A 13,495-nucleotide genomic window follows, 5' to 3' on the forward strand; every position below is an offset into this window, starting at 1 on the left:
GACTCGGGTAGCAAAATCAGAACTTCAAATAAGCCTATATTTCAAAAGGTGATTATTATTATTATTATTATTATTATTATTATGGTTTCCTGTATAAACATGATACTCATAGTAAATTAAACACACATGGGTATTGACATTCCCTGGTTGTTTAAACAATAAACTAAACATTGTGATTCATATTATGACCTTCTGATATGCTATCTAGTTCCGGTTTGGAAATGTCATGTGTTGCCGTTGGCCACTTGCAGAAAAAGCACGAAAAACGAACTGAAGGAGAAAGCAATTGCGTTCAGATTTTCTACTACACTCATAAATTATTGATGAGCAAATCATAATGTAGACATGCTAATACCCGGAATAGGCGGATAATATCCGCTAAAATTCAAGAAATGCAATATATGGGCCTAACAGAAATCAGAGGTTAACGTCCAAGATAGATAACATGAAGAAGAAAGAGACAGGTGCAAAATGAGAGACAATAATTGAATTTCTTAGAAGCAATAGACTACCATGTCCTCATTTATTAATTAAAAATAACTTGCATAATAATTATGTGGGACAAGCGCGGATTCATGGCCCTATTCTGATTGGTCGGTGTTTAAGTTTGATTGGCACTCCTAAAAAGTTCATTCTTTTATTTATGATAATAATGTGCCCGTATATGATTTGAATGCAGGACCCTTCACCGCCACCATACAGCTTCATATCAAGTTAAATGCTGTTAATACCATCAATTTCTAATAGGTTAGGTAGGATTTTTCACATATTTTCTTCTATTAGATTAATGGCACATTTTTTTTTATGTTTGCTTTAATGGAAACATAACAAATTAGTAAGTCACAGGATATTCAGAGTGTTCTCTGTTTTGGGGAGTTTTATTGCACATGTGTATACGTGACTTGTCAATTTGTAGGCCTACATTTGTGTGTCATATAGCCGACTACACAACTCATTACCGGGAATAATACGGTTTACTATATTGATTTCATTAAAAGCATGTAAATTCCCAAAACACAATCTCTTAAGAGACCCATTCGTCAAACATATTATACATACCTCCAAGATTATGCTTCACTTCGATTTTAACCGCTGTAACGAATTAAACTACATACTTTTTTTTTTAACTCCAGACATTTTTTTTAACGAAATACAATCTCTCTACAGTAGATGTTTTGTGCATAAGTAATTATACATACTTATTCTTATAACCATAGAGAAGGATTTCAATTTAAACGCAATAAAGAAATGTAATGCGTGATTATGAATGTATTATGAAGGAGGACATTATATTGTTAAGTATCGTCATGGTACTTATTTCTGTAGTTTTTTCCATTGTAAAAATATGATAATAATCCGGAAAATAAATTAGGTTGCCTTTAAAATTTATTATATAAAAAAGTCTCGCCTACCTACGCATAATTGATTTTTGCTGTTGTAAATTTTAACTTAAATTTTATTCAATTTGTTAGCATACTGTAAGTAACTGACCAGATATTTTTTATTTTATTTATAACGTTGATGTAGTTATATATTCATCTTGTTATTGTTGTTTGTTGAATAAGATTTAAATTAAAATAAATTACATATTCCCACTAACATCATCATCATCATCACTATCATCATCACCACCATATTAATCCTGTTATTGCTTTTTTTTTTCTTTCTTTCTGATAAGATGAAATAAAAATAAATTTAAATAAATAAAACTACACATTCCAAACCACCACCATCACCTTCTTCATCATCGTCATCATCATCACTATCATCATCATCATCATCATCATCATCGTCATCATTATCATCATCATCATCATAATCATCATCATCGTCATCATCATCATCGTCATCATCATCATCGTCATCATCATCATCATCATCATCATCTAATAAAATATGATAAAACACTCATTTCAAACCACCAAAACCATCTTTTTCATGATTATCATCAACATCATCATCATCATTCATCTTAATTTTTCACATTGAGAACATTTGCTTTAGTTACTCTTTATCATGATACTTATTATCATCATCAAGCTCCTTGTCGTTAACATCATTAGAAACCGTCATCATTAAAATCATTCTAATAATAATCATCAAAATCGTCATCATTATCATTACTATTATTATAATAATCTAAACTTGGTTCGTGACAACGATATATATATATATATATATATATATATATATATATATATATATATATATATATATTGCAAATAAGTATAGCTTACATTAGTCAGATAACACGTGGAACGTCACGCCTTGCCTACTTGATTTATTTGAGCTAAAAGCACGAATCCTATGAAACCGGATATTGCCGAATTTCGTCAGTAATTAATGAGCATCAATTATTCATTACTGTTTCTAGAAAAACACACATGTTCAATGTATATTCAAAATTTAATGCACCTAATGACGTCACTAATTAGCGTATGCTGTTTAACATAATTTTATTAACTATTAAATCTGATCGATTGCGTTACTCGACAAAAGAAAACATAAAAAAGGAAAAAAAAAAAAAAAAAAAAAAAAACTCTTTTTATCACCTCTACCCAGAGAATCTGTGGCTAATATCCAACTCGTTCTTGAAATATAAAACAAAATAAACTGGTATCGGTGATATACAGTGGGCGTGACTGGAGCTTTAATTATTTCAATATTAAGAACTTGACTTAATTTACTCCTCAACCCAGTGACGTATTTAGTCACGTGATATTATGTAACATGTACTAACCTCTTTTAGACAGGTCGAGGTATGTTTGGAGCACAGTCGGTAATGTTTTAATACATCGAATGGAAAAAATTATATAATATGACATGGTTATTCACATTTAAATGATTCACCTTTTAAAAAAAAGTAAACCACCGAGCTCTAGGGTAAATCATTTTGATAGGTTGGTATGAGGCGCGTTGCTCTTTGTTGAATACATGTCTTAAAGAGTAAGTCTACCTCTACAGTGTGATGTATATAACCATGAGAATCCGATCAATAAATGGGTTAAATATCATAGGCCTTAGGACAATTTTAAAATGCTAATCCTGTTTTAATGTGAATGAATTCCCCATGGTAGTGCACGCTCTCTATCAACTTTATTTATGTGATTCTATACATTTGCACCAGGACTCTCAGATAAACTACGGTATACAAACGCATCCATGTTATTTGTTCCTCAGTCACGCCTCAAAATGTGTGGTGACAAAATATTCTCAATCGCTACTCCCAAACTGTGAAACAATTATCTGCCTTCTTTAAATCTGTAAAACTCTATCTTGTCTATTTTCAAGACACAACTGAAAACACATTATTTCAGTCTCTTTAATTTATTCTTTCACTATGTTTTTTTTTTTTTTCAAATTCTCTGGTAAATTTTTAGTTTAGGGTAGTTCATGGGGTAGGTTAGTTTTCTTATTTTCTTTTTTATTTTCTTTAAGTACTTTGAGGCGATTTTTAATTGTGTAAGGTGCTCTACAATGTGATTCCCTTTTCCATTTAACACGCTAGTAGTAAAGCAAAAAAAATTGAGCGTATTAAGCCGGGCATTCACTACGTCGTACGATGAGCGACCGTCGGTAGACGAATCCAACTCCGCTCTCTCTGAGCACATCCGAACATTTTGGTGGCACCGCCCTATCATTGATATGCCCGTAGATAAAAATAGGCATATGTCAATACACGAGCGGAGCTACTTCGAGCGAATTGCTACATAAGTTCGAGCGCATGCCAGTATTAGTAGGCCTATACAAGGGCGAATTTAACCAAAACGTATGATTGTTGTATTTATTTAAATACCAAAATGCACTGTGTAAATAATATTTTGTAAGATTTTTTTTTTCAAGTATAAATTTAAATAGTATGAAGTGTGATTAACATTTTACTAGCATTAATATTAATGACAGAATTTTTCAGCTTTTTTCACTTAACCGTAATAGTAAACACGGCATTTCATCATACTTCCACAGTTTTACGCCATTGGCCTCCGAACTAAGCACTTAAAATTACGAACTGATAAAATCGGTCAAGATTATTACAATACAGAAATTCACTAAGTACAAACAGTGCGCATGCGTTCCAGTAATGTTTATGACTGAGAACATAATTGTTCTTTATGTTAATGAAATTCAAATTAGATTTTATCAACAATGAAATTGCTTTTCATTGTGTTCGATCTGTGTGCTTGGTGGATTATGACTAATTGATTGCTTTGTCGATTACTGAAGACATAGGCCTACTGGTTATTTTTTATTTCGTTGTCATCTTTATGCAGTATTTTTAGAGATCTTGAATATTTTATCGTACATCAACGTCTCTCTAAATTTGGCTGATTCTCACATCAGAATTATATTATGGAGGTGTTGAATGTTATTTTTTGCTGTTTATATCATCATAGATTTTTAAATAATTAATCCTATTTTGTATCCTGAATTTTTATTTGAAATTGCAACGGCAAGCAACAATGCACCTTCCATTCACCGCAGTTTTGATTTGGTGCGTGTCGTAACTGCAACTATATACTAGTCTTAAGAATCCTTATCAGCAAATAAGCACCCGTGTAGGGCCATAGAGAAAATAGAACAGTTCTATTTTCTCTATGGTAGGGCTCAACATTTTCACACTAGAGAATTAGATATTTAATGGAATAGTTGCTTCTACTAGCTTTTGCATCATCACTTGTTGTTGAATCCGATGATTGATGGTTGCCACTGGGACCAACAGGCTTAAGATTAGCATTGGCTAATAACCATACCCAACCATGCTGTGTGTCTTGCGCAATACTCAATTAACTACTTTTACTACTTCCCCTTTAAAAGGACCTGCACGTCAATATTGAAATGAGGTTTCATCTCCTTCCATTTTAATGTCAAATGAGGGTATCGTTATAAAGAACTAAACGAGAGGAAGTGATACAAAAGACCGTTTTTTTATTTCAAGTATCAACATTTGATCTTCCTTTATTACATGACCAAATTTGGTATCGAACACATATTAACACGTTATTATATATTATCTGTATTCAAGACGTCTTAAATCTATATGAATATATGCAAGATTAATATGCAGAGCGTACAGAGCCGAGGTAACTTGATGTGCTTACACTAGCACTTATTTGAGCTTGCGAAGCTTCTATTAATAACATAAACATCCAAAACTTTCTTTCTTTTCTTGGTTGGCTCTTATGAAACAAGTAGCTCGAGCCATCTTAATCTTTTCACAATCTATCAGGCATTAGACGCAACCATAAGCGGCATGATTCAAATTACTATTAGGCCTATTTTTCTACATTTTGTAAAAAAATATAGCTGCTTTTTGGCCTTGCGCGCGTGCTAGCTTTTGCTGCTCAAGATGCTATAACTCAGCGGCTGCGTTAAGCCGGGTTTACACTAAGCGAAATTATTCGCGCGAATTGAAAGCGTCTGTTCATGCGCATGCACATTCACATTTCTATCGGAGTTTTCACTTCAACGAAATCGGTAGTTCGAACTGTTTCTACTTTTTGCAAAGGGAAAAAAATCGCAAGCAATGAGAGCTCAGGAAGCGAACTGACGCTTTCGATTCGTGCGAATAAATTCGCCTTGTATAAAACCGATTTACGCGTCTTACTTCAAAATGCTTCTCACTAAAATGAATCGCTGTAATGACTGACGTAAGTTTGCCCAATGCGACTAAAATTGCTCTGTGGAAACCAAGCGCTAAAATTTAGTTAGATTTCAGGGTTGTATGCTTTTTTTTTTAACAAACATTAAGTTTTCATATTTGAAAGCTTGAAATGCAAGCGCATAGAATAATATTGAGGCTACACAGAAGTGTCTCATTCCCCCTCTTTGATCTTTTACAAAAAAGTTCAGCTGCGTTGAGAGGCTATCCTGTGTCAGTCCACGTCAGTCAACTTTTGCATACTTTTACGTCACGTTAGTATGCGCTAAGTGGTTCACATTAAAAATCGACAATGGAGACTCGCGTATAGGCGAATCCATTTTTTCTTTTTGCGTTTGCGTTGAAACTTGTTACTATTGTGTGAATCAATTTTTAGATGTGCCCGCAGCTAATGAAATGTACTGAATCACTCTATTAGGAAGTGACCGTGTGGAGCTGATGCTTTAAACACTAACACTATTACTCAAGCAGCTTTTAATTTAATTATCGATTTACTTGAAAAGCCCATACTTGCAAAAACAAGTGTTTTGAAGAGATCCGTTTAATTACAAACCCATACCACACATGATGAAAGTGACAAGTCTAATCGTTTCAAATCATCACAATATTTAACCGTAATGTAACTGGAAAACGTTAGTGTCCAAGAGGTTCAGTGTATCATCGCTTGGGGAAAAGGTGTAGAAAGCATTGATTTAATGAAATATTGGACTAAACAAGGAGGTGACTGAATGAATAGAATAAAATTTAGATGGCTTTGGTGTATTTGCAATCTGACCAATTAAAACATTGGACTAAACAAGGAGGTGACTAAACTATATGGTCTGACATGTGACCTCTTGATCACAGTCATAAACATTGAAAGGCTAATGCATTTTTCACATTAGGACTATTGTAGATAAGAAAGGCAAGTCATTTATTAATATTTTCAATAATACATTATTATTAATAGTAGTCTCTATTCCATGTCTTTGAAAGACCTCATCAGTATGAAGTTATTTTTAAAGACAGTTTTTTTTTTTGTTTTTTTTTTTCATTTTAGGTTTGGTCGTGTAGAACTTCACCATCATGGAGTTGACAATGACTAGACTACTTCTGTTGACTATCGTCGGCGCCATTTTATCCGTTTCTAAGGTATCCTCAAACCCAGCCTGGGCAACTCGAGCAAACAAAAGATCTGAGCTTAAAGAAGCACTGGAGTTTCTGAAGAAGCATCTACGCGAAAACGAAGAAGCCTTCGCTACAGGATCTAGACGTATGGAAACCGATGGCTTTCCCTCGAGGCAGACGGGAAAATTCGGACAAGTGGTTGACACAAGGCCTATGTACGACCAAAGGTTTAATTTTGGAAAGCAGAGAGAAACACCAAAAATAGAGCCAGTTGAGATGTTTATGAATGAGCAAATGGCATCGGATGATGAACTGTCGTTTGCTATTCCAGAAGAAGCTGATCTGGATGATTCACTCTCGTCTGAAGGCGAATTTGTCGAAGGTGTAATTGCCGATTTTATTGCCAAGGAAATCTTAGACGAAATACAATTGGACAAACGACCAGCTAAAGATGGTAAACAATTAACTAAGATCAAGGAATCTTGCGCAAGCGTTTTGAAATCTACTTCCTCCTTTCTCCTTTTCTTTAATTTCAAACTCTTAATTTTTATCTTTAATTTATTTATTTTTTCTCTTTTAGTGATATTGTGATATTTTTTGTGACGTGCGATGACATGTTTTAACGTTTTTATTTTATGTTTTTTGTTCGAGAGCCTCAATGGAAAACAACTTATGTAAATAAATAATCGTTTTAATTTTTAATTTTTGATTGAATCATAACATGTAGGATGTGTTTATTAGTAATAAATTTGATTTTCCTATTTTGCTCAACCTGGCTTGAATGTACTCTAACTTTAAATATTTATGCTGTAACGTGGTACATTGGGTATCATTTGCGGATCTGGGGGGGGGGGGGTCAGGGGGTCCTGACCCTCCCCTTGGAAAAAAAATTAAATAAAATAATAAATAAATTCTCTGTGTACCGGTACACACATAAGCCTATTTACTGTAATAAGAATGAGAAAAAAATTACCTGACCGTTTACAAAAGGGGACAACCTAGAATTTTGATTAAAAGACACTTCAGAAGTCCGGAAAGCTCATTTCTCGCCATCTAAGAACCAAAATTTTCCTGGGGAGGACCCCCGACCACCGTTTTATTTGGGGTTCATCGATTTATTGAAAAAAGAATATGTATGCAGCGACTCAATTATTGTTATGTACTGTACATACACACATAGTAGGGCTACTAGTATTTACAGTAATAAGGATGAGAAGTTTACCCGACCGTTTTCAAGCGGAGGAAAACCTTAAAATTTAAAGAACTTAAAAGTCATTAAAAGTCACCTAAGAAGTCGGGAAAGCTCATTTCCTGCAATCTAGTGATCAACTTTTTCCCGGAGAGAGCCTTCGCACCCCCTTCTTCTTTGGGGTTATCTATTCATGGAAAAAAGAATATGTAAGCAACTCAATTTTTTTTATGTACGTATACACACATAAATAGGCCTATATACTGTAATAAGAATGAGAAAGTTTACCTGACCGTTTTCAAGAGGGGGAAAACCTTGAATTTTGAAGAACTTAAAAGTCATTAAAAGACAAGTTCTGGAAAGCTCATTTCCCGCCATCTAAAGGCCAACTCAGACAGTGTCGGCCGACGCAGCCCGACCCGACTTATCGTCGGGTAGTCTTAAGCCGTCGTGAGAAATATTAAACATGTTTAATATTCTACGACGCGACTGCCCCCGACGCACTGCGTATAAGAGACAGTTAATATGCAGAGCGTACAGAGCCGAGGTAACTTGATGTGCTTACACTAGCACTTATTTGAGCTTGCGAAGCTTCTATTAATAACATAAACATCCAAAACTTTCTTTCTTTTCTTGGTTGGCTCTTATGAAACAAGTAGCTCGAGCCATCTTAATCTTTTCACAATCTATCAGGCATTAGACGCAACCATAAGCGGCATGATTCAAATTACTATTAGGCCTATTTTTCTACATTTTGTAAAAAAATATAGCTGCTTTTTGGCCTTGCGCGCGTGCTAGCTTTTGCTGCTCAAGATGCTATAACTCAGCGGCTGCGTTAAGCCGGGTTTACACTTAGCGAAATTATTCGCACGAATCGAAAGCGTCTGTTCATGCGCATGCACATTCCTGTCTCTTATACACATCTAGATGTGTATAAGAGACAGATCATTGATATGCCCGTAGATAAAAATAGGCATATGTCAATACACGAGCGGAGCTACTTCGAGCGAATTGCTACATAAGTTCGAGCGCATGCCAGTATTAGTCTGTCTCTTATACACATCTAGATGTGTATAAGAGACAGATTATACATACTTAATAGATCCGCTCCTGGGTATCGATCTTAATCACTCCAAAATTGAGTGACCAATCGATGCATTTAAATAGCATACCAGAGTAGTAATGTATCTACTAGTTGCAGCAGATATTAACATAATTCATCGATAATTCATAGGCATACATTGCATTTACAGACGACGAAGTCAGATGACTTGAATGCTCTGTGGCGCGTTTATGGTATATAATATTTATTGTCATTAATATGCAAACCATGGCCACTGGCAAATATTTACTAATACAGATAAAGGACAAAGAATCAAATGATATATTACTATTATTATAATTGTACAGTAAGATTATTATTAAGGCCTATTATTTTTAAATTTGTTAATATCGTCATTATTCTTTTATTTTATTTTGCTCTGCACAAACACAAACTGAAGTGAAATATTAAATTGTCTTTCCATAAGCCACTGATATTTTTTGTAATATACAAATACAACATGTTTTGATGTGAAGTGAAATTTACTTCACGAGTTTTGGATGGTTGGGACTACCTCCTTCGCGTAGTTCCAATCATCCAACAATGAGCGAAGTGCTTTACCGAAATATAGACATGATGTTGTATTTATTTTACTTTACTCATAAATATATAAACAGCAGAACATCGGTCTACATTAGCCTTTTCGAACTGTGGGGGTAAAATTACGCAGTTTCTATGCGGGTCACGTAGGCAGGGGTGTGGTAGTCGTGAATTTATGCGTAAATTCGACACGAGCAGGGAAGTAGTAGAAACAACCGCATCCTTTACCCGGTGGAATTAACCAATGAAATTAATGTTTATGAGGTATAGATTAGATAATAAGAAATAATAATAAGTTGTTAAATGTTATATGCTAAACATAATCTTGATTAACATGAAAATCTAATTTGATACACAGATAAACCGTTGAATACGATAGAAGACAGTTATGTGGGAATCCTAGATGAAAGTCCTGTCGTTTCGTTCGACTCTGCTGAGGAGAATGAAAATTATGAACGTTTTCTGGCCAGAACTGAAAATCAGGAAGAAAAACCTTTAGGTAGCTAAGTACTCTAGTTGTCTGATTTCTTGCAAACTTTAACTTCTGGTTTACACACGGTCAGCCCCGTACGCGGAGGGGGTGCGACGCACCTCACCAAATTACCAAAGGTCCACATTTTCAGGAGTAGAAAATTCAAGACACATTCCCGCACGTTCCAGAAATCCATCCACCAAAACCCTTTTGACCAATCAGAGCAGCTTCCAACTGGGGCTGCCTCTAATTCGTCGTACAAAGAAGGACTTTTAACTGTATTTATAAGGGTTTTTGAAGAATTTGAATAATTTTCTCCGCCGCTTGCGTGTCAATTACTCACCGCGTACAAACACATTTTCTTTCTAGTTTTCACAAAACTTATTTTATTCTCGTACAAGTGTGAGAGTGCCATTTCCGGTCATCTAGAGGTGTCATAACCATATATTTTCTTACCTCAGCCCCAATTTGGTTGGGGCTGAGGTGTCATTCATTGGCCTCTTTTGAGGGGTGGGGCTGAGGTGATATGAACACTCCATCTATGAAAATCCCTCCATAATCCCCATTTACCCCATCCCCCCCCCCCCCTTCCACCTTTACCTGAATCTGTCACTGAAATATAACATTCTGATTTGTTCAGCATGTGATTGGATATGATGCAGAGTTTACCCTCATTTGCATCATGCGCTCGCAGACAGTTAACGTATTCTGTACACGCGGTTGTTGTGGAATTGCAAGAAGACCACTTAAATAGATTTTTCCACTCAGCCTTGCCCCTTGGATATTGTTTGCTAGGGTCCCGCAAAACGACAGAGCATGCCTTTTTTAGATTGGTCAGTTAAGTTTGATCAAAACGCTGGAAAAGGCCATTATTAAAAATGTCTAATTTTGCACTTGTTCAGTCAGCATTGTCTCTATTCCTTCTACCGCAATTACTTTTTGATTTTCTTTTAATAGTCAGATATTTTAAAACGTAATTGAAGAATATTGCAAGTTAAGTATCTTGTTTGAAAATATCCTCTTACGTCATTAATTTTACATTAATGTTATGATTTATAGTTCTCGTCCAGTTTTAAATCACATTCGATTTATGAGCACACTGTGTGGCATTATGAGATTTTCATTATTTCAGACACTAATTTACCGGACAACGAATTCGACCAAGATCTTCTAGATGAGCTTATGATGACGTATTTTGCTGACAATGGAGGAGGGCAGGAAACTGCCAATATCCCATTAACCAATGAAAACCAAGAGGAGAGTAAGTAAAATAAATTCGTATAGATTTATTTGAAATCAATAATAACGAGTATGGTATCGCTATGTGGATTTTTCATTTATTTATTTATTTATTTATTTATTTATTTATATACAGTATTTTTCGGTTTTGGAGGGTTTTTTTTTTCTCGTTTTAAAAATACATAAAATAACAACAATAATTATATATTTCCAATGATTCCCTTATAAGTATCATATAGTGCCTAGACAATATTTTAAAAAATATTATTATTACCATCATCATTATTATAATAGTTTTTTGTTCAAATCTTCATTATTATTATTATGAATATTATTATTATTATTATATTAGTTTTATAATAATAATAATGATAATAATAATAAATAATCATACTTTAGATAGAATATCATTGAAAATATGTAATTGAATTGTATTGCTGAAGTGTGTTTTGAATTTTTATCAGTACTGTAGTTTAATGTTGTAATGAAATGTGTTTGTTTGTGCAATTGATTTTTATATATAATTTACTTAATTTATTAAGCACTACATGTTTGAACTAAATTGTGAACTTATTCCAATTGTTGTTTTGAATTTTTATTTGTATTTGAATGAAGGTGTTAACGAACCAATATTGACCGAAGAAGAAAGAATTCTGGCTGAGACCATTCTACATGAAATCGAGGAGGAATTAGAGCGGGAAAAAATTAGGCAAGCAGAGTCGGAAAAAATGAAAAAACCTACAGCCCCTCCACCAGGTAAATATTCACGTTCATTAGCGTCATAGTAGACTGCGCATGCGGGCACGCGCATTGCGAACGCCTTGCAATGTAATCCATGTCCATTACTTGATAATTATGGTTTTATCGATAGGCCTAATTTACAATATCTCGTCGTCAATTATTTGCAGGAAATATGGATTTTTATGCTACGTTAAATTATGAGGAATACATGTCATTATTTACGCAATTCTTTTTAAGCTCTCTACCTTATAGGCCTACATTAGAAGACATATATTTATATACATATATATATATTTATTTATATATATATGTATATAATATATATTTTATATATACAATTTGCCTATGCACCAACTATATATATATATATGTATATGTATACAGTGTATATATATATATATATATATATATATGGGAATTGTGTATGTATATGTACAGTATATATTGTCTTAGCAAACCACGCTGAACAAAGAAGTTAACCAGAAGATAGCCTGTAGTATTTTGTCAGATTAATTAATTGCGTTACTAGGCCTACGCAAAATCAATATCATTTTGTAGCGCCATGTCCGTTTCGTCTGCCACACATTGCAGACAAATGTAATCATGAAATCCATAGTTTATAAGATCCAGTAGAATTCATCAGTCACTAATTACTATTTGTGTGCGTTTCCCAACATTATGACGTCAATTAAACGATATTATACAGATTTTCGATGAACTTCAGCAATTCTTTTTCAAGCGACAGATCGATCTTAGAAAGACAACGAATAGCTGGTGCTCATGTGTGAATGTCTCCGAAGCTCCGTGAAGGGTCACTACTATTTCGGTCACCATATCGCATGTTATAAAATTCAGTTTGCTTTGTCTTCCCAAGCCATCCATTTTAATAACAATTTGGATAATGGTGAAGCAATTTTAACACCTTCTTCCCCACATAAACACATGAATCTGATCGTTTCTAGAACATATTTTGAATGCCAAATTCTATGAGTATCAACATTTTTACTATTTTTTAACGTATTAATCATTATTACGAACTGCTTGAAAGTAATATGCTTATCCTTGTTAGGAATACTATAAAATTGCTCCTTCTTTCCGTTGAAAAAAAAAATTAGTGAAGTTTCTCTCACGATGTGACGTCTTATTGCGCGTAAGTAAATTCGAATGGTGACTGCGTATAGACGTCACAGCCAACCAATTACTGGGGAATGAGATTGCTCACTGTCTCAATGAGCATAGAACGACGAGATTGGGATACTAATTAATTATGACATCAACCCATATAGATCAGGCTATAATTGAGGTAGGTGCCACTTGGAGAGGTAGAAATTCTCATTTTTGTAGACCAGATTTTTATGGGGATCAGAATATGTGAGGTAAATGGGCTGTAACCTGTGAACATTAACGTGAGAGCGTGTTTCCAAAATGGCCGCCGAAATCCAATAT

At 34.3% G+C, this 13,495-nt stretch overlaps 1 protein-coding gene across 2 annotated transcripts in view; it reads left to right on the top strand.

The window, feature by feature from the left end:
• The window catches only part of LOC117119103, a 30,432-nt gene that overhangs the window by 4,391 nt on the left and 12,546 nt on the right, over window positions 1–13,495 (top strand). Inside the window, exons 2-5 of one of the 2 annotated variants that reach the window (XM_033263914.1) lie at window positions 6,699–7,220; window positions 9,956–10,096; window positions 11,202–11,330; window positions 11,924–12,064. In XM_033263914.1, the coding sequence (XP_033119805.1) occupies window positions 6,725–7,220; window positions 9,956–10,096; window positions 11,202–11,330; window positions 11,924–12,064 (907 nt within the window). In that variant the 5' untranslated portion in view covers window positions 6,699–6,724. The remainder of the gene's footprint in view (window positions 1–6,698; window positions 7,221–9,955; window positions 10,097–11,201; window positions 11,331–11,923; window positions 12,065–13,495) is intronic. The other variant, XM_033263915.1, reaches the window with a different exon arrangement.

This window comes from Anneissia japonica, unplaced genomic scaffold (genome assembly GCF_011630105.1).
Source record: "Anneissia japonica isolate Jap-2015-1 unplaced genomic scaffold, ASM1163010v1 scaffold1792_len1028045_cov167, whole genome shotgun sequence".
NCBI classification, from domain to species: Eukaryota; Metazoa; Echinodermata; class Crinoidea; order Comatulida; family Comatulidae; genus Anneissia; species Anneissia japonica.